The following is a 23,099-nucleotide window of genomic DNA, read 5'->3' as shown; positions in this document are numbered from 1 at the left end:
AGTTATTTGAAACCCAATGAACATTTAATTCCATTAGTGATTCTTTTATGGTAGTTCTGTCTTAGGCTTTTTTTTATGCTCATAGACTGGGTTTCGTTAAGAATTGGATTATCACCCCAATGACAAACATTGCTATCTTCCTTCTAATTTGTCTTGCCTTGATGTTTTCCTCTATTGTACTAGCAAATATTTATATTTCATATAGTAGGAATTAAAACGAGATTCTTCCTAGAATATAAGTGTTACAGGCTGTAGGTAGAAAATTGTCCAAATAAAATTCTAAGGATGGATCATTTTCTCTGTGAATTTGTGGAACAACCATCCTATCTTTATGTTATATCACTAAATTATTATTTTATCAATACAATCGAACAAAATTGAGATGATATTTGAATTTTCCTTTTAACAGAAAAATGTGTTCGTTAATAAATTGTACGAAATTTGTTGGCTAATATACAAGATATAAGTAATGGATTTCTTGTCGAGTTCAATACATTTGGACAGAGAGTTCGAGTCTTTTAACCTCTTATCAATTCATGACATATGTCTTAATCAATTGAATTATACTAATTGATTTTTTTTATATCTAAACGTGATAAAACTTAGAATAAATTAACTTATATGGAAAGTAGTAATAAGTTTATGTGAGTTTAGAGTCGGGTTGGTACAAATTTATTAAATTTGATGTTTTATTTTCCGTCAAATTAGTGTCACGTTCTATAATTATCCAAAAAATTAAAAACATAATCTCAATCCATTGAACGCAAAATGAGAGAGAGATTGATTGGCAGCTGGCGGTTGATATAAAAAGGAAAAACGACATCGTTTAGCACGTGCATCACACGCGTCAGTTAAACACGTCAGCGCTGAAATGGCGGGGAACAACAAAAACGTTCAGCGTTTTTAAATTTTATTTAATTTTTCCAGCTCTCAAAGTGATCGTACACTTCCAATTCTCTCTCTCTTCTCCCTTCCCTTCCCTTCCCCTTTAAATCTTCCACTTCGGCGTTCTTGTTTGAGTTTTCGTTGATTTCATTTTTACTTTCGCGGAAAGTAGAGAGAGAATAGAATCAATCACAAAAAACGAGAGAGGATTGAAGAAGAAATCGCTGTGAAATTTGTTCTTGCTGTTCTTCAGGATATCTTTTGCATTAGGACCTTGAAAGAATTTAGTCGTTGTAAGAGGAATCATCATCAGAGATGATTTTATATAAAAATTTATGTGACAAAAAAGGTAATCGAAAAGGCCAAGAATTCTCTAATATTTTTGACCTCCAAATGCACATGGCTTCCTAGGCTTGTATTCTCTCTCTTTCGTTTTTTTTTTTCCTTCTTCTCTTTTTCCGTCACATGCTTTCTTTCTCCTGCATTCAATCACTTTCTCTTCTCTCTTGCGCGCGCAGTGTCTGGCTCTGATTTTTCTATTCACACCAGAAACTTTTGATAAATATCGGTAAAGATTCCTCAGATCTACAGTTGAAGTCATTCACTGTTCTTGAGTTTTCGTTTCGGAAGGAGGTTTTGATGCTGTTTTGGCTTTTGATATTGCGAATACGAGGTTAGCTTATTGAACTCTAATCCGTTTGTTTGCTCATCTGATTGTGAAGCACGATCCGATTACTCGTGTATGCTGCAGTTCAATCGTCGTTGTTCGTAAATGTGGCTTCCATCTACGTTATGACTTGTCTCTTGCGGATTACTTTGGTTTTTCATTGTTCTGAAATCTGATCATCACGAATCGGAATTCGAGTCCGAAGTCGTCTTTCTTCCTCCATCGTTGATCGTTTCACATTCGGAGATTTTGTTATGAATTTTGAAGAGTTTCTTCGCTATTTCTCTGGATTTCCTTCGTATCTTGCGGTTCTTAGCATCAGCATCAGTTTCCATGAGTATAAAAAAAAATTTCCGGCTGGCATTTTGCTAATTTCTTAGTTTCTTGATGGTAGATGTGAATCTTCCGCTTTGAAACCGAAAAATCTTAGCTATTCAATTTGCTAAGCGTACGCTAGCGTCTTTTTGTGATTAAATTCGTTTTTGTAAAATTAGAAATCCAGGTCGTTTCAATCCGAAACTATTATATGTATAAATACTTCGATTGATTTAAGTTTTGGTCTGTTGATAGGAATTTGTACAATGAATCAATACATCGAACTTTTCTGCCTATGTAGGACTTGCTCTGTAACTACGCTCATCTACGACAGTCTCGAGGTTTTCTCCTATTTATCTGATAGCACCGTCTTGTGGACGTTGCATGGAACATGGATGGGTTAAGATGCACGACGTATTACGGCCTCAAGGAATTTATCTGCAGTAGAATTGACTCCTCTACTTTCTTGTGCAAATTGGAAGCAATTGTTGAGTAATTGCCATGGTCTGCGAGATGGAGAATGGTGTTATTGAAGATATGGACATTGAAGCGGTTCCTTCTATGTGGCCTGAGGATGTTGGACCAGACGTTAGAAAGCAGTTCAACGTAGAAAGGCCAGGAGCAGATCAAGATATGTTGGAAGAAGTTAACATAATAGAGGAACCGACAATTGTTGATTTCAAGAGACTTATAGAGTTAACTAACTATACTGAGAAAGGTTCTTCACAACTACAATACCTTGCAAAACAGTGGGAGTATAAGCAAGCAAATGCAGTGCGCCTCCTTAAAGAAGAACTTGACATCCTAAGCAAGCAGAGGAAAGAAGTTGAGCTCAAGAAATTGAAAATATTAGAGGAACATCTTTTTGAGGAAGAAAGATATGCTGGTGATAAACGTCCCATTTCTATTTTGGAAGAATCATGTGATATATGGCAAGATATTCCAACGAGGAAAACTGATTTCGTCTTTCAAAGCAAGAGAGTCGAAATTGATGCAGAGTATGATACAGTGACATACTGGAAGCAACGAGCCATGGATCTGGAAAAATTATTGGAAGCAAGTCTACAGCGAGAGCAGATGCTTGCTGAGAAGCTCAAGGAAAACATAAAAAATATTGAAAAGCAGTCTTCACCAGTTGAGGAGTTGTCACAGATTCTTAAAAGAGCCGACAATTTTTTGCATTTTGTTCTGCAGAATGCACCTGTTGTTTTTGGTCATCAGGTACTATTTGAATTCTGTAATGTTAATCTTGGGATGTTTTGATTTCTGATACACATGAATTCATTATTTTGGACTTCAGTATTAGTTGTTTAAATCTTTTCAATGGTCTTCCCTATAGTCTCTAAAATAAACGTATCCTTGGCTTAAAAAGTAATATTACAAACAGTACAGCTCAACCTCTCCAGTGTGTTGTGGATCCTTATTTATATAATTAACAAAATTATTTTTGTTGGTTTTTCTTATTTAAATTGAACAGATAAACTCACACACATCACCAATAGATCTTAAGACAAAATAAATAAAGGAAATGGTAAAATAATGGCAAAGGTAACGCAATTTGTAATTTTGCTTTACAGTGAATTCATCTTTTGTTTCATGGTTAAGTTAATTGCATGCTGCAATCATTCTTGCTAAGTCAACCATAAAGAACTGATTTGTTAAATGCATTTCAGGACAAAGAGTTGCGGTACCGATTTATCTACAATCATTTTCCAAGTTTGCAAGAAGAGGTAACCATTTCTTTTAAATACTAGATTTGAAAGAATCCGTGTATCGCTTTCATTGACGTGCTGTTGTATGACAATAAAAATTAGATCTACCGACTCTAACTCATTTGAGCAGGACAATCTATTACCTCTAAGTTTCTTTTTATTTGCTCCTTATGTAATGCAAAGGGCATTCTTCTTCCCAGGATATTATAGGAAGAACAGACGTCGAAATTTTCAGTGGTGCTGGTGTTAAGGAATCTCAAGACTTCAAGAAAGAAGTTCTGGAGAAAGGGTTGCCTGCAAAGAGGGAAATTCAGTTTGATACAGAGTTATTTGGGCTGAAGACCTTTTTGATTTATGTTGAACCTGTCTTTAGCAAGGCTGGGGAGACAATTGGAATAAATTATATGGGAATGGACATAACTGATCAGGTGTTTATTAGCTTTTAGTTTATTTGTATAAAACTCCTTTCTCATTTTACGTGTAAGTCATTCATGTCATGTGTATAATGTATATTTTATCACACATCTCTTGTTTTACAATAGGTTAAAAAACGAGAAAAGATGGCAAAGCTCCGTGAGGAGATTGCTGTACAAAAAGCCAAGGAATCAGAGCTGAACAAAACAATTCATATCACGGGTTAGTTTTGTTTTTCAATCTTTCGGCTTGTTTAATTCCACTCAATTTGGAGTTCTTAAGTTCTCACTGTTTTTACTTTTCACCTTCCAGAGGAGACAATGCGAGCAAAGCAAATGCTAGCAACCATGTCACATGAAATTAGATCACCATTGTCTGGAGTGGTTAGTATGGCTGAGATTCTGTCCACCACGAAACTTGATCGGGAGCAACGACATCTGTTAGATGTTATGCTATCTTCAGGAGACTTGGTGCTTCAACTTATAAACGATATCTTGGATCTTTCTAAGGTTGAATCAGGTCTGAATTTCTTTGCTTAGTACGTGTTTTCAATTCTAGCATTTAAGCTCCATTCGAGGATTCATTAACGAGCAACAAAAGTATGATAATATTCATGCAACAAAAGTATGATAATATTCCTGTGTTAGACGTGAATTAGTGTCAATTCTGTTGCTCTGACATGTTATGACATGTATCACTTAGTTTTCCTTAGTCCACATGATATTTAGAACAACTTACAACGTGGATTGTAAGAATACAAAGATGCAACTGTCACTTGTAGGATTCTTATCCACTGGCATATTAACCAGACCCTATATATCTTTTACCTCAAGTATAACCTGGTCAGCTATATGATGGTTTTGCCTCCCTTTACTAGGAGTAATGAAGTTGGAAGCTACAAAATTCCGTCCAAGAGAGGTTGTAAAACATGTTCTACAGACTGCTGCCGCATCATTGCGAAAATTCTTAGTTCTGGAGGGACGTATAGCAGATGATGTCCCTATAGAGGTGAGGTTTGTTGATCAATATTAGAAGCTTTTGATCCATATGACATTTTATTTAATACGCAAGAGCAAACTTGGCTGGTGACATCATAAGGATAGTTTTATGTCTTGAGATGTGCATTATTCTAAAAGTGTATGCACCCTATTCACTCCCCTCTTTCAGAAACCTTAGCCATGTAGCATCGTAGCTTATTCCTGCCTATCTCTACGACTCTACCTTCTGTTACATGGTTGGTTGTTTTAGATGTGTAAACTGCCAAATAAACTATGCAACGTTTCAGGTCATTGGAGATGTTCTTAGGATACGGCAAATCCTCACCAACTTGATCAGGTACTAATTTCGTAAAGTTTGAACAAAATCATTTATTGACTGTATAACCTTTGCCACCGAATTTCCATTCAAGTTCCAAGTTATAGTTCAGAATTCAACTTTTAGGTGATCGTAATGCACTGGGGATGTTCATTTTGCTCATATAGATCTATTCCTCTCCCTTCTCTAATACCTACCCTATCATAGCAATTTTATAAAAGTAACAAATGTTTTCTCCTTTTTGTTAAAAAAGATGAAACTAAGAAAGTCATGATAGATGTTAGAATGGCCCAATTTGGGATAAAAGTAATATACACACTTAACTTGAGGAAGTAATTATTCATTTAGGCAGTGAGGTAATATGGTTGACTAATGTGACACGAAATCGTTGATAAACACATGCATAAATCACGGGTAAGGCTATACTCAGATTATTCATGTGGAATGGCTTATATGGTTGATAGAAAGAGGTCTAATGGTAACATGGATCAACATATGGACATTGATTTCATAATAGTGACACGTTTTGTGGATTAAATGAATAAGATAGATGCTGCCTTTATTAACCTAGTAGTATTACGACTAACAGAAAGAATTTAATGCTTCCGTTGGTACCTCATTAAACAATAGTCCTCTAAATAAATAATTAAATGATGCAGCAACGCAATCAAGTTCACTCATCAAGGGAAGGTTGGAATTAACCTTTATGTGTTACCCTATCCACCCATTGGGACAGGAGAAGAATGCCACAAGAAATCAACGGCTGATAACTTGACAGTTCCAGTAAATTCTTTGCAAGATGGAACATGTCTTCTAGCCTCTCAGAATGGCTTGTGTGGCCAAAAACACAGCGACAGAAATCATTTGCATTGTGATGGACCAGGCACCCCAAGCAAGAGTGAAACCACAATGAATGGAAACAGAGAAAACAAATCGTGTTCATCCGAAACGACGGTATGGATACGCTGTGATGTGTATGACACAGGAATTGGAATACCAGGTATGCTTGCCTATTTGTCTGATCATTTAAATATACTCGTTGCTGAATAGTTGGTAATAGTGTTCATTGGATTTCCTTTGGAATGAAACAGAAAATGCGCTACCAACCCTTTTTAAGAGGTACATGCAAGCCAGTGCCGATCATGCTCGAAAGTATGGAGGGACTGGACTTGGGTTGGCAATATGCAAACAGCTGGTAAAACTGTTACTTCATGTTAAAATTGATTCAATTTTGTGATGGCATTCGTTTTCTAGAGGAAATAATGGTGTGATCATTGCCTACAATACATCAAATAGATGCTCCTATGGTCGAATTAGGTGGTTAAATGAGAATTTTGGACTGTTACTAACTGCTTTCAAGTTAAATTTTGCTTCAATTTTGAGATGATAGTAATCGTTGAGGAAGTTAAATCGTGCATATCATTCATATAATGGACAGTGCTCTTGCAAACTTTATAGAGAAACACCGTAATTGAGACACTCTAAGGAAAACTATGTAGTTCAAACATGTTTTTATTCGGCTAAAAGCACTTTTCATTGCGACTTTTTTCTTGGCTTTTTTGTTTGGCCCAAACTTTCAATTACATCAAACTTTATACACTTTACTTTTGGAGCAGGTCGAATTGATGGGTGGTCATCTCACCGTTTCCAGCCGAGAGAACCATGGATCTACATTTACATTTGTATTGCCATACAAGGTTTCAAGCACCTGCAGTTCTGCGGACGATTCAGACGAGATCTCGGATGACGAATCTACAAACGACGAAATGACTGAGGGCTTTTTCCAATTCCAACCCCACAGTTTCAGTACGCTATCATCTTCTAATGGATCCACAAGGATCCCAAACTCATTGTTGCATACAACTGGGTATCCCACCTCAACCAAACTCAATGGATTAACTGAAGGTGAACCTTATCCTATTCCCTCAAACAACATCGATGTCGTAACCTCAAGCAAATCACAATGTTCATCAAGTCATGTAAACCCAAATCTTGATAACCAAAACCAACCAGAATCAAATGCTCGGTTGCAAAATGTGGGCGATGTGAATTCCCTGCCCAAATCAGAAACAACAAAGTTGGAAGATAGATTGGAAAAACAAAGTAATAAACTTCAAAAAACGGAACAGGGGAAAGAGAGATCCGAGGCAAGTAACCACTGCAGAAATAGCAGTAGTGGTCCTGAAGTAACATTGGCATTGGAACCCAGAATTCTTCTTGTTGAGGATAATAAGACCAATATTATGGTGACTCAATCCATGATGAAGAAGTTCGGGCAAAAAATTGACGTTGTAACTAACGGCATTGAAGCTGTTCGAGCAGTTCAACGACGTTCTTACGATCTCATCCTCATGGTATGTTCGTTTTTACAAATCTAGAATCACATACATGTTATCATGCCTCTTCAACATAAAATTTTTTTTCCCTTTCAGTGAACCCGTTTTCCTTGAAAAAAAAAAGTTTTTTTAACCAAAGAACATAATTAATTTTATGTTTTTCTTTAAATGGCATACATGTGTGAGCCTTTTTATTCTTGTGAGATTTTAAAAAATATATTTATAGGGATATAAATGATTTAAAAATATATTTATAGGGGTACAAATGATTTAGGTTGGAGATATTTTTTTACCAACCCGATTTTAACCCAAATAAGTTTTTTGGATTGATCAGATTGACAACCTTGTCAATCCAATTAAAATCTTCAACTCAACCCTCAAAATATGGGTTGGGTTGTTGAGTTATTATTATTTTTATTATTATTATTTATTAATTAAAAATACATAAATTTATCTACACCATAAAACCATAAAACTCACAACTTAAATATCAAAATTAAACATATCTATTATAAACATCAAAAGAAAATTAAACATATCTATTATAAACTTCAAAAAAAAATTTAAACATATCTACTATGAATTTCAAAAAAAATTCATGAAAGTAATATTTAATATTTATAAGTTATAATATATATTTTAATAATGTTAAAAATTCGGGATAACCCAAATTTTAAAAGTAGGAACTCAAAACTAATCCAACAAAAAAAAATTCAACTTAACCTAAAATAAAAATTAATTCAACCCAAGGCTTAGAATTTGGAGGATTATATCAATAGTTTACATTTATATTTTTAGCAATCAACTATATATTTTAAAGACTTTCCATAACAAAATATCATTTTTCTTTATTAGCATGCATTCTAATTGAATTCCAGAAATATTTTAAAATTTTAATATATTTATAGCCATATTTTTAAACATTGTATTCTTACATAAAATTCCTATAAGAAAACAGTATTATGATAGCTTTTTAACTTTCATGTATTGTTTATGAAAAATTGGTGCTATAAAAATGTCATGTTTGTATTATGTATTAACTTTCATAGAAACACAAGGTTAGAAGATGAAAGTAGATATGAATGAAAAGAGAGATAGAGAGAGGGGGGAGATGGAAATGAAATTTGAGGGGGTTGGTTTTGATTAGTGCAGGATGTATTCATGCCAGTTATGGATGGGCTTGAAGCTACAAGGTTAATTCGTTCTTTTGAGGAAACAGGCAGCTGGGAAGCAGCTGTAAACGCTGGAATAATTCACCACCCAACTACACCTTATTGGAATCCCACCTCATCCTCCCGCAACAGGATGCCCATCATCGCTGTTAGTATCTCTTTTCTTCACTTTCCTCCCTTTTACTTTTCTGTTTTATTATTTTATTAATTGCTTTCCTCATTCCTGAAGTGAATATAGATTTCATTTTAATATTAAAACATTAATAAGCCGTTACAAATTAAATAATATATCTATTCACACGCAACTATATAATAACTGTCTCAAAAAAAAAAAAAAAAACTCTATAACTAACTGATGTTACCTATGGAGCTTAGGTTAAATTACAAATAAATTTTTATTATAAATTCTTTCATGCGTTAAAAAATTATAACATTGACTGATATATTCTAATACAAAATATAAAAATAAGGATGAATAGAACTTTATAGCATATTTAGTGTTGAGTAGGTTTTAAAATTAAAGGAAAAAAGGTGAAATAGGTTATAAAAAAAGGTAAAAAAAAAAAAAAAAAACTATCTGCCATTAAAATTGAAAGTAAAAAACCTTTACAACACTAGGAAAAGTTTAAAGACTAAACTAAGATGATATTAAAGATTTAAAAGAAATTGACAATTATAAAGTTATGTGCGAACTAAACTTTTAATAATTTTCTGTTAGATGATAAAAACTATTTCTCAAAAAGAAAAAATTAATAACAAGATTAAAATACCATTTAGGTTTACATACTTTGAAATTTATTCAATTTTATTTTTTATGCATTCAATTGTCCCATTTTTAGTTGTAACAAATTTTAAATTTAGTCTTTAAATAATAATAAATATTTTCAGGTTGGAAACTAAAATGTAATGTATTTTCAAGATCAATTGTAAAACTGTTGTAGATAACAAAAATATCTTTTTAAAAAAGAAAAACTAACAATAGATTTAATATTTATTGAAAGCATATGGATTAATATTAGAGTAAGAAGCATAGAGATTAAAATTAGAAATATTAAAGACTAAAATTAAACAAACTCTACTTTCCTTATAACCTAGAAAGAAAAAAATGTCTAATTTAGGACATGTGTAGTAACTCATTCATTTTTCGTTTTTGGTTTTTTATTTTTAATTTCTAAAAAATAGGCATGTTTTGGTAACTAAATCATTTTTTTTAAACAATAAATTTGTTTTCTAAAGTGGGAAGAAAAACTAAAATTGAAAAAAGAAGATTTGCAAATAAGTTAACAAAAATATACAATTTTTGTTTTTAATAAACAAAAATTTAAAAACAAAAACCAAAAACTAAAATGGTTTCCAAATGTCTTAGTAACCACAGTTTTTTAAAAAACAAGGACAATTTGTTACATCTATTTTTATGAGTTTCATTTGAAAACCTTTCTTCTTTTTTTTAAATTAAGCTTATAAAAACTGTTTTTGGTCCCAACTTTTCATTTATTATCTATATTTAATCTATTGTTCAACCAAGTCAAAATTTGAAAATTTAAAAAGGAGTTTTTGATAATTTAATTGTAAGAGGTCAAAAGAATAAGCTTAATATTCAAAACAAAAATAAAAAGAAATGATTACTAATAGGGTTGGAAATGATTACCAACGGGGCTTGCTTTTTTTCTCTTATAGATTTTTGGTTTGGTCTTTTGAATCATCGATAAAAGGTAGATAACGAGATAATAAAGTTGGAGATGAAAATATTGTCTACAGGATTGATTTTCAAAAACAAAAATCAAAAGAATAAATAGTTACAAAATAAGTCTTACTTTTCAATATTTGATTTAGCTTTTGAAAACATTGGTAGAAAGTAAATATTAAGGCATCCCTAAAAGAGGTGTTTATAAACTTAATCACAAAAGGTCATTATTATAGATAGCAATTTGAGGAATAATAATCTAAGTATCTAGCAATATTTTAAAATCGTAAATATAACAAAATCTATTTTGGATTTTTTAAAATTGTTAGTTATACAATTAATTATTTTTAATCTAGTTATTATATTTGCAACTATCCTAAAATAAAAATATAAATACAATCTATTTAAATTTCTCTATAGGCTAGGAAACAACTTTTAAATCCAAACCAAACTTCAAAAACATCAAAACAACATTTCAAATTTTACCTTTGCAAATCTCAGCTATGACTTGGAGAATTAACGATAAGAAAACCGGTTAAGAAATAAGCAAGTGGAAGAACCTAATAAAGTAGTCAATTGGGTGCAATTTAATTACACAAATTAAGTGGAAAAAGAAGGAAAGTAAAGGAATGTGGGGGTTTACGTACCTTGCAGATGACGGCGAATTCAATGTCAGAAAGCGCAGAAGAGTGTTATGAAAACGGGATGGACTCGTTCGTATCAAAGCCAATCACCTTCCAGAAGTTGAAAGAATGTCTTGAACGATATTTGCCACAACCACCTTTGTAAATTGTGTAATGCTTTTGTTTGAGAGAAGGTAAATGGGTAGAAGAAGAAGAAGAAGAAGAAGAATCAGAGTTCAGTAGGAAAGTTTTGTAATCTTCCTTTTCCCTCTTTTTTTTTTTTGTGGGTAAAGTAATGTAATCACTGTAACATAATGTTCTCTTACTCAATTTGTAAATTGTACAGAAGAAGAAAGCTGTTGTTCTTTCTCAGAGCAAATTTGTAATAAAGTTTTCACATTTTGCTTTTGTGAGACTCACACCTAAACCAAAGCCACACAGCTTTCTTTCTTTTTGTTCCCTTAATAATAATAATTGGTGGCCAATCGAGCTACCTTATGACCCTAACGTTCTCGATCAATCTAAATCTAATATAACATTTTGTAAGAAACTTATGCATGTTAGAAAAAGTCCAAATGTACCCTTAGAACTTTCTATGGCTTCAATAAGAATTCAGTCTATACTGCTTTGATAAAGATACCCATCTTATTTCTATTTAAAAAAAAAAATCTGTTTCAGTGCATAGTACTTTGATAATAAGAGTATAAAAATCTGGTCAAATAATAATAATAATAAGATAATTAAATTCTAGGCTGAAATTAATAAATAATATTGAAAAAAAACCCACAAAACCTTTGAACTTTGTCCTCTCAAAGATATTACTACTGTTTAATATTAATACGAGACCTTTCATTCAAAACTTCTCTTAAAGAAGGAATTTGTAGAATTTTAATGTAAGGAGGGACTCCGAACATACGCACAAGTCACAACAGACTTGGAATGGTGCCATGGTATTTAAGTTTCAATTTTAATTAAAAAAAAAATTGAAGTTTTTTATGCAAATGGGCAGTTTTCTCCCGGTAAAAGTAAATTTTCAAGTTTTGAAAGCCGATATTTTTTCAACAAAATATTCCTACATTTCAAAGTACGTTTTGTAATGTAGGTTATATTCTGTTAGGTTCCAAATTTCAAAAGAGCGGAAGGGCGTATGTTAAATCGCCTCCAGAAAATTGACCACATCAAGAGAGTCAGAGACTGTATGGTTTCTTTGAATAAAATATGTACACCTCGTGAAAAACATATAATGTTGGCCTCAAATGATGTTAAATTCTAAAAATCTTTTTTGTTTATCCTTCAAAAAAAGAAAAGAAAAAAATAACTTTGAGTAAATTTTTAATTCCCCGCTACTTTTTTTTTAATGACAAATGATGCAATATCTTCTATCTTGTTCTCCAAAATTGAGAAACAATGGTAAAATTGAAGTGACTTGTAACAAGTCAAATATAATAAATTTGTTGTAAAAATGAGACGCAATCCAACCACGGAAACCAAGAAAATATAATATTAAAATAATTAAATATAATATATAAATAAAAAAAAATAAGAAAACATGAAAATTAAGAAAATAAAAATTTCATTATATCCTACAAATCCACCAAATGCCACTATTTACGGGCAATGTGTCAAGTAAAATGTGGCATCACTTGGCCACTAAGGGTCCATGGTTACTTACACATGAATGAAGGAGATGATCTTATTTGAACACTAAATATCTATAATAGCAGGACACATGACACGTGGGTATCTACAATATATTACTTATTTATAATAAAATTGAAGTTTTAATTTCATTCCATTTTTTGAAAATTTGATAAATAGAACCAAAAATTAGAATAAGAAAAGAGTTCCAAAATATGGTACGAAAATATTTGTCTACAAACGAGAGAAAAAAAAAAGGAAGAAGGAAAGGAAGAGAATTTCATCAAATATATGTGTTTGGTGTCTCGAGTTGTAGGGGAAAGAAACGTAAAATATCAGCATCCCCTTAATATCTATGGATCATTCCAAGCACTAAAATCCTTATAGCTTTACCACCTAGAGCATATAAGTTGAGATGGGCATTCAAGGATTGTATTGTAAAAACAAAATACTGGATACTATATATATGCCTTTAATATTCCTACATAGTGGTGGTCAAGCTATCACCCCTTGAGCCTAATCAAATAACATATTCAGCTATCTTCCCTAGAGAATGTTGCAAAACATAGAGAAAGCAATTTAATAGCAAGATCAATGAAAGACAATATAATATATCAGAAGGAGAGTGAGAAAACCTGTAGGCCAAAGCTTCAACCATCCGTTCAGACAACTGGAATATTAGATTCGCTGACATCCTTGCATTGTTCATTAACAATCAGGTGCCCTTAGAATTTGATAAATAATAAATGCAGTAGATGAACTACAGTGAATAAACATTTTACATGATTAATTACAGGAGTCAGAGAGCTAGTAAATTTAAAACCAAATGACATGTAGAAGTGGAAGCTCAATTCGAGTGAAAAAATCTGCCCTAAGTGTGGTTATGAAAACTCGATGAACAAACATCTTTGATAGAAACTAAATGTAATGGAAGATAAAGGGGACCAAACTACAAGAATAAATCAATTGTTTGAGATACTTGGACCTTCTCTTTCTTGAGATGCCTCTCTCGAGACCTAAATCACTCACAAAAATATATTGTTTATCTTTCTCATTCATTTCCATCTATTTATAACTAAATTCCATAACAAGCTCTCCAACTAGTTACTTACACTCTTAATCTACCTAGTAATTAATACCCCTAATACTATTCTAATAGCATTCGTATTAATCTCCCGTTCGGTATGAAGAACCAGACGTTAGAGAGGGCCAATACACAGGATACTCTTGTGGTAAAGGCAGAAAACAGAAGACATCTTTCAAAAAAGAATTGTGCGGCCAAACTGAAGTATTTTCATGCCAATGGAAGAGTGGGAATGAAAACAAGCACACAATCTACTCCACATTCCACTCAATTATTTGACGAAAAACAATAACTCAGATTCAGTCTGTTTCTGGAAAAATGGACACACTCAGCTCAAGATGTGCCACAGCTGATAACCTTCATTTTCCTTCAAGGCTTTGGACACACTATTTATTAATTATACAAAGTTATATATTAAGAATCACAAGAAAAAATCATCAGTGTTAGGCAGGAAGATTATAATGTAAGCCAAACAGAAAGACCGTTGTCTTGAACTTCGTAAATGCAATTAAAGGGAGATATCACAAGTACAAATTGTCTATATACTATGCGCTAAAAGTAAAGCAAACAATGGCAGTGATAAAGACTTTTGGTTTAGCCTAAAAACTCATGAAATGAGAAGGTTCCTGAATGCAGCTAACTCTCAATCAGAACAAAACGTAATGAAGCGTGAAAGTTAACAAAGAATTTCTTGTATTTGATTAAACTAAATCTTTGAGTTCAGTTTTATCTCATCTTAACAGATATATTATCCTATCAATGAGAAGACAAAAGTTCTCCAAATTGCACATAGAAACTGTAATCTTAGAGGTAAGCATGACGGTGAAAACCGCACCGAAGATGAAATGTCATCATCTAAAATCAGGTTCCAGTGTCAGTCCGGCAAACAATCAACTAATCGAGATTTTGCTCTTCAGACCTCTAAGATGTCTAATTAACAAGCAAAAATAGATTAGACGATTGTTCCAGCCGATTTTAATTAAAATATAAGCCCGACTTACCATTACAACGGATGATAAGTAAAGTATTAGCAGACTGCGAGAGCATCAGACTGCATTTCATCGTATCTAAAAGAAATTGGAGATTTGAAGGCGCCAAGTGTATCGTCATTGCAATTTCTATGGAGAAACATCTTGTGGAAGAACGACTACGAGCCTCGTCCTGGAAAGAAAAAATATGTCAAAACACGAACGCGAAAGGCGATAATTCGACAAAAAAAAAAAAAAAAAAAAAAACAAGAAATTAGGCGTACGAACATTTTACGATCGTCTCTCGGAAGACGACGTATATAAATACAGATGTGTACGTTCTGATTTTATGTCTATGAAATTAGTCATCGTCTAAAATCAGGTACCAGCGTCAGTCCTTGCGAACAATCATCTAATCGAGATTTTGCTCTTCAGACCTCTAAGATATCTAATTAAAGAGCATAAATAGATTAGATGATTGTTCCAGCCGATTTTAATTAAAATATAAGCCTGACTTACCTTACAACGGATGATAAGTAAAGTACTAGCAGATTGCGAGAGCATCAGACTGCATTTCATCGTATCTAAAAGAATTTGGAGAATTGAAGGCGCCAAGCGTATCGCCATTGCAATTTCTGTGGATCTGCAACAACAACTTCGAGCCTCGTCCTGGAAAGAAAAGAAAAACGTCAAAACAAGGACGCGAAACGCGATAATTCGACAAGAAAAACAAGAAATTGAACGTACATTCAACATTTTGCGATCGTCTCTCGGAAGACGACGAATGCAAATACAGATGAATATGTTCTGCGATTATGTATATGAAATGCAAAAAAAAAAAAAAAAAAAACTACAAGAAAAACAGAAGAGAATACGAACGACGACTAATCTGCCACCGAAAAACATATATACTCGACGATTTTCATTTTATATAGGAAACGCAGAAAACTAATGGAAAACTGAAAGGAATATGAACTGCGATGAATGTATTGTCGAACGTAAACGGATGAAGCAAAGATGAACGATTCTGAATGAAGAAAAATACCTAAAATCGGAGGTCCGCACAGCGAGTTTGAGATCCGACTATACCAAATCATGAGCAAGAAGAGTTGGAAATGAGATTAAGGTTAGGGCAAGTGGTTTCGATGTCCAAATTTTGAAGAACAGAAAAAATGGCGCGAAAGAGAAAGTCCGAAGCGTATCGTCTGCCTCGACCCCTTCCCGTTTATTCTGTTTATATAGGTCCCCCCGGGCGCGTAAATGATGGATTTTATTTATTTGTTTGTTTGTTTTTAAGTAAAAATTTAAATTACGGCTTTTTGAATATTCTAAAGGATCCATCAAATGCATCAGAGCGGGTAAGGTAAGATGGGAAGTTGACAAAAATGACTCTCTTTTAGTTTCCACATCTCCAAACCTAACATTCTTTTTGTTTGGTCGTCGAACTAGTCTTTTATCGGTACTTCTTGAATTAGATAACACCGAGATAAATATCATAGATAGCGCTTTCTTCTTTTAACAATTCATTGAAATGGTTTGTTTCGATCCTTTTTTATCCCTATCGATATTAGAATTTGAAGACATTTTACTTCTTTTTATTGCACTTCCAATCTATTGATTGTGTTTGGACTCTTTAAGTGGAATTTTAATCATGATTGAATGTAATCTTTTTCTCAAATCTTACATAATGTATAATTTTCTTTCAATTTAAAGGAATTTTAGGGCTTTGAGTGATTATTTTTAACATTTATAATTAATTAAAGTTTATCATCTGCTTAACTTTTTTGAATCAAATTATATAAAAGATTACATGGTTTGGGGAAAAATATATATAACTTTGGTATTTGTTCTAACATATAATCCATGGAGAAAGCCCAACTACTCGAAATAAAAAGAAGTCAACTTTTTTTTTTTTCGAAATTTGGAGTGAATCTCGATCGAAAATAATTGAAACAAACTACTACAACGAGTTTTCTAAAAGTATGATGACTGTAATAGCTGATAAAAACTAAAGGGAGTTATTTATGAAAATTATCGATAAGACAATTTATCTATCGAACAAATTTATTTCAAATATTTGGGCAGCACCCAAATTTTGGTATACATATCTAAATTCGTATTGAAAAGGACAACAAATGTGACTGATTAAAACCCATGTGCAAACCTATCACAAAAGTGATCCAAATAGTTCAACTTATTTGAAGCATATGGTTTGAAATGACATATCAACGAAGATATTGACAACCCAATTTTACATAAATATCTAAAATTATCAATAAAGTTTTAACGTCGCTATTTACTTTTAAAACGTCGCTCTAAATAAATAAATACTTTAATTGTTTTTTAAAGGAAAAAAATAAATTATAACATTTCTTATTTTTTACTAAATTCATGTTAAGATATTTTTGTTGCTTAATTTTTCATATTTCATATAATAAAAGTTTCGATCTCAATTTGAATGTGAAATTTTAAAAATAAATAAAGGATGTTTTTAAAATTAACGAGATATTGAAACTATTTATAAACTTTAGTAAGATTCATCAAACTCTTTCTAGCTAATTTAAATTTTGAAAAATTGCATCGGACAAAAAAAAAATAGAAAAAATAGCCAATTGCACATTTTTTTCATATTGCAAATATGTCAAACAATTACATATATCATAAGACTATCAGAAGATTATCTGCTTTTAAATTTGTTACTTTTGTAATTTACAAAATGCAATGACATAGATCTTATTATTATAAAATTTTTTGTTATTTTTGTAAATATCCCGTAGTGTTTTTTCCATTTTAACAATTTTTCATGAAAATGTATCGAAGAAAATACCAATATTGCTATAAAATTTGATATTGTGTTGGAAAATATCTATAAAATAATAAATAAATAAATAGATATGGAAAGAAAACACAATGTTTCTTCATAACACATAGTGCGGCGTAACGTCATCCCATCTAATCCAATAATCCATTGTTGATTATGATTTTTTTTTTCAGAATAATAATAAATAAATAAAGCAATGTTGATTAGATCTGATATTATTCTCTTCTAAAAATGCTTCATTTTTATAATGTAATGCTCTAAGGTTGAAAATTGGATGTTTGGTAAACTACAATATAAGGTAACTCAATTGTAAATCTAACCTTTCATATTCTTTCTTTATTTATATCATTTAACATTCTTTATATTATTACAACTATATATATAATCTATAGTCTTTGTCATTTCATATGTCAATTTGATGTTAAGAGAAAAAATCTACAACCTACCTAATCTTCTCACTGTGAATGATGTGGAGAATACTATACGAAAAGCACGAAAAAAAAAAAGATCAAATTTTATTGATCAAAAAAATGATCAATAGGTATGAAAGAGTTTAGAGATAGATGTTAAAATTGTGTGTGCGTGCATTTATGTTTAGTGAGTTGTGAATTAATTACAATAAATTTAAGTATACAAACAATGTTTCAACATATTTCACACTTGTGAACATGCAAGTTTGAATAAGGTCCAACAACTAGAAATAAACGTCAATCGAAGAGAAAATGATATTATAAGTGTTTGATCATAGAATTGCATGCTCTAAGATCATGGTTAGTGATCATCGTTGTGAAAATAAATATTAATCGAGAAATAAAATGATATTGTGAAATAAAAACAATATGATTTAACATAGCATTGCATTACAATACGAGATCTTGTAATCAAACACTGGTAATATCACTTTCTCTTTGGCAAATATTTATTTACTAATTGTCGTGCATGCTTTATATAAGTTGTCGATTGTCTTTGAATCAATTGGTGATTTAAGATCAACAAAAGTTATATGTCAAAACGAGTATAACTCCGTAAAATTCTACAATCAACTTCGAAATCAAAATTTCAAATGTTCCACCTCTTGTATTCTCGAGAAAAAGAAAACTAACAAAAGTTATATAGGTTTTTTTTGGATATGCATTTATAGTTAGTTACACATAAAATAGATACACCAACATAAATTTCCCACACATGAAATATACTAAATACCATTTTAAGCATGGTAAATATTCATTTACTTTTCTATCAACTTAGTTCTATGTTTAACAAAAGAAGATCTAATTGAATATGGAATACTCTATTAAATGCCATCATAAGATAACAAATATGTACTTTACATTATTTAATTAGATATTCTTTGATACATTATTAGATAGTGCACAATATATGAGGAATTAGTGGGGGCTCAAAGCCTTTTTTTTCTTAACATCAATATATAATATTTCCTATTCTTGATAATAGAATTGATGGTAAATTAATGATTAAGAATCACCACTTGGCATTTACAAATATATAAAATTACTACTAAAAACTATTTTATTTGCAACAACAACAAAAATAAATAAATAATAATAATAATAATAATAAAATGGACTTTTTTATTTGGGGCCCACACAAGGGTTGTTTTGCCTCTTCACAAAAGAATTGGTCCCTTTTAACTTTTTTCTAGAAGTGGAGCCAAAAAAAGGATTGAGCCCTCAAAGGGCCAAATTTCATGAGTCATTTTATTTCTTCAACCACATAATAAAATAAAAAAATATTTATAAAATATGACAAAATTTTATATTCTATTGATTAAATTTATATCATGACTATACGATAAACAATAATAAAAATTTAGGACGTTTACAAATATAGTCAAAAAATTTACGACAATAAGACCCATCTCATTATATTTTCTAAATTGCAAATGTAGCAAATTTAAAATTGAATAATCTTCTGATAACTGTCTAATATCATTAATTACTTGTCATATTTATCATATTCGTAATATGCAAAAAAGAGATATTACGTGTTGTTTTTCTCTAAATTTTTTTGTCATCTAATGCAATTTTCCTAAAAGGTTATTAGTGATATATCTAGAATTTCGATATAATTTATTTTTTTCATTAGAAAAAGACTTTGAATAAATATTGATTTAAATAACAATATTAATAAGTTTTAGGTTGTGAAGTGGAGGTGGGGAACCAAAGCATAAACGGATATTTTTATTATGCATCCCTATATAAAATATTTGTTTTTATTCAATATGCTTTATTGTTAAATTTAGGTGTCCGAAAATGCCCCACCACTATAGTTTTTTCCTTATGAAATTTAATAGATCTCTTCTTTTTGTTCATATAGATTTGGTTCTATGTTAAAATAAAATGAAAATTGTTATTTATGTCCTTATAAGTTATAAAGACCCCAAAATCAACACCAAGGCCTAAAATTCATTTCACAGCAATTTGATTTTCACCTTAAAAATAAGATATTGACCTATTCTTTAATTTTTAAAATTAAGTTTACAAGTTTCACTCGTGGACAATCTTTTTATATTTTATTATCAATCTACTATTTATAAATTAAATCAAAATTTGAAAGTCTAAAAAAAAGTTTAAGATAAATTGGGTTTAATTTTATGATATATTTGACTAAGAATTAAGCATTATCTTAATATTTAAAAAATATATAATAAACTAATAAGATTTACAAGCATCAATTTTAAAAAACATAAAGTAAAATAATGAAATAGGATCTAAAATAATCTATTTTAATAAAACAATTATTAAAATAAATAGTTGGACAATCCAATATATTTGTTTTGATCGAAAAAAAAGTTGTGTGGGTCGTAACCATACTATTTGAATTTGCAAACTTAAGAGAAGGAATAAATAAAGGTGAATTGCATAAAAAAAGGAATCATATTTTTAAAAAACGTGAAATAATTTGTTACACTCCTCGCTTGTCTAATCATTTCATTTTAACATAAATAAAAATTTAGCTTAACTGATATCAAAGTGTACAGATAACTACAATGTTTGCTATTCGAATATTTTATTTTAAATTGTTGTACTAAAAAAATCATCTTATCGTTTTATTTCAAAATTCTAATTATTTTTAATAAAATTAAAATATAGAGATTCCAATGATAAACTTAATAATTAGGCAAAGTTAGAATTATGTTCTAGTCCTTTGCCCACTAAAAAAAAGTTGTTAGTACAACTCAACCCGAAAATGAAAAGAAAAATAAATCAAACTACACTTAATCTTTAATATTTTTATTTTAAAACGTTACTTTGTTGTTTAAAAATCTAAAAGAAAACACAATTGAAATATTTTTTATGGTTAAATAATAATAAATATAACAAAACAAACTTTAATATTAATAAACTTATATTAGCAACACAACTTATTACTAACAAACTTTTCTTGGCAATATGATTATAATTGACTTTAAACTTTATTATATTTAAAAATTATTTTATATTATGTTATATTCGTTAATACTTTAATATGTTTACAATCGTTTTTTTATGATATCGAAAGTGATCAACTTTTAACCTGACTAACAAATCTCCATGGAATTTCTATTGTGAAATAGCGAAGATGTTTCTTCATTTGTTACCATAGACACTTTAGGAAAGATGGAATAAGCATCTAATTAAATTATTAAAACGAGAAAGCAAAAAACAAACCTTTGTGAGTAATTGAGTTAACCCTTCCTTGAGTATTTATATGTACTTTTATAACTAATGCTCGTCGTACTTTTGGCATATCTATTTGGATAACCAGTTTTGGCATATTAAGTACATTTAAATTTTCATTGAGAATCTCTATTTTTATTTGTAAAAACATTATTATAATTATAATAACAATAATTAATATTAATAATTCTAAAGAATATATTGTTACAATGTATATAGTCCATATATAGCATTCTTATGTTTTAGTTAATATATTTTTGAAAAAATAGAGAAATTATCGTAGAAAAAAAAATAAAATTATTTATAAAATATATAAAAGAAATTTAAATGGATAATAAGAATTAGATGAATTTTGCTATATATTTTGATAATAGTTTCAATATTTTGTTATATTTTAAAAGATCTATTTAAAATATAAATCTAGTTTATTAGTATTGATTTTAAAAAATAGTAAAATATCTATTTGGTGATCGAATTAGATAATAAGTTTCTATCTTGTTGTTTAAACCCAACATATTTTTTAATGAGAAAAAGAGAAAAATCTTGAAAATAACGAACTTTTTAAAAAACTAGAAACTACCCTAAATAGCATGACATTTCATACATTTTTTTAATTTAGCATATTTTCTAACAGTTTTAATGAACTAAACTCGGCTTAGTCATATTATTACGTACTTCCTTTCAAGATGTTGAAAGTTTAATCATCAATTTCACAATTATTGCACTATAAAACTTAATACTTTTAAAACGTTAGAAAATTTTAAGTAATAGATTTAAAAAAAACTACTGAATTTAACAAAAAAAAAATGGTACATTTTAAAAAACACTTTTAATTTCCCTAAAATGAATAACAATAATAAAACTTTTCAACTTTTTTCAATGAACAAGTTTATCTAACAACCCTTTTAATTTTATTTTTAAAAAATTTAAATTATAAACACGGGTTTGAATAGCCACTTTTTTCTTTTTTATTTTACTAAAAATTTAAGCTAGAAAGACGAAACTATAGTAAAAAAAACGGTACATCTTTTCAAATATAATAACAAATCACAAAATTTTACAAAAATAACAAAATAATTTCACACAAATTTTCATTTCATTTTTGATAATTTCTCAAAACGATCATAATTTTTTAGAAAATAAAGATACTTATTTTTTAAAAAACTTAATTACTAACCTATCTATGATAAATTTAGAAAAACAAATAAATTATCATTCGAAATAAACGATTTAGATTTCATATAATAAAATATTACTAAAAAGACAAGGTAAATAGTTTGTTTTTTTTTTTTAATATAATTTTAAATCTTTATTTAAAGGAAAACTAATATAAAATTGGCACTTGGAGCAGAATTACTGTTCCCCAAACTTGTTGCATAGTACTATCACAATAAATAATAATAACATAAGATCATTGTCTAAACTATAGGAAAGGAAAATACACGAACGTGAACGTCAAAGACAATAGCGGGAAACAACAGGCGTAAACCAGTGGTCTTCAATAGGTCAACAAAATGGGCCCACATCGAATTCCCATGGGCCCACGTTGGTCCCACCAACAGCTTCCTGATGCGATCGGATTTCGGGCTTCCGTTTTGTACTTCACACACACATATATGTATATATTTTATTTTCATAATACCCATAAATTACTCATTAAAAATAATATATGTTGGCAGCAGGTGGAGCCAAGCTTTTTTCCTTTTTGGAATAATTTTCTTTTTCCAATTCGTGTTTAAAATAAGGTAATTTCCCGTTAATGGATCGTTTGCGACGAAAATTATTC

At 30.2% G+C, this 23,099-nt stretch overlaps 1 protein-coding gene and 1 long non-coding RNA gene across 3 annotated transcripts; one reads left to right on the top strand and one right to left on the bottom strand.

Annotated features, from left to right (window-relative positions):
- Nucleotides 1-1,031: 1,031 nt before the first annotated feature.
- On the top strand, nucleotides 1,032-11,642 carry LOC103493722 (histidine kinase 5). 2 transcript variants are annotated; one of them, XM_008454589.3, is made up of 14 exons: nucleotides 1,032-1,234; nucleotides 1,404-1,558; nucleotides 2,169-3,088; nucleotides 3,541-3,597; nucleotides 3,780-4,007; nucleotides 4,122-4,215; nucleotides 4,306-4,512; nucleotides 4,871-5,001; nucleotides 5,279-5,328; nucleotides 5,967-6,307; nucleotides 6,399-6,502; nucleotides 6,924-7,661; nucleotides 8,796-8,963; nucleotides 11,154-11,616. In XM_008454589.3, the coding sequence occupies exons 3-14, from the start codon at nucleotides 2,369-2,371 to the stop codon at nucleotides 11,286-11,288; spliced, it is 2,973 nt and encodes a 990-aa protein (XP_008452811.1). In that variant the 5' UTR covers nucleotides 1,032-1,234; nucleotides 1,404-1,558; nucleotides 2,169-2,368; the 3' UTR covers nucleotides 11,289-11,616. The 2 variants fall into 2 exon arrangements, with proteins under 2 accessions (XP_008452811.1, XP_050943785.1); XM_051087828.1 differs by lacking the exon at nucleotides 1,032-1,234 and having other exon boundaries at nucleotides 1,392-1,558; nucleotides 11,154-11,642.
- Nucleotides 11,643-14,717: 3,075 nt separating this feature from the next.
- LOC107991223 (uncharacterized) lies at nucleotides 14,718-15,971 on the bottom strand. The gene is made up of 3 exons (XR_001763172.2): nucleotides 15,858-15,971; nucleotides 15,332-15,481; nucleotides 14,718-15,005 (listed from the first exon to the last, which is right to left on the bottom strand). It is a non-coding gene; the product is annotated as an uncharacterized LOC107991223 (long non-coding RNA).
- Nucleotides 15,972-23,099: the final 7,128 nt, after the last annotated feature.

This window comes from Cucumis melo, chromosome 7 (genome assembly GCF_025177605.1).
Source record: "Cucumis melo cultivar AY chromosome 7, USDA_Cmelo_AY_1.0, whole genome shotgun sequence".
Classification (NCBI taxonomy): domain Eukaryota; kingdom Viridiplantae; phylum Streptophyta; class Magnoliopsida; order Cucurbitales; family Cucurbitaceae; genus Cucumis; species Cucumis melo.
Note: the sequence above shows the minus strand (reverse complement) of the source record. Positions and strands in the feature narration are given on the sequence as shown.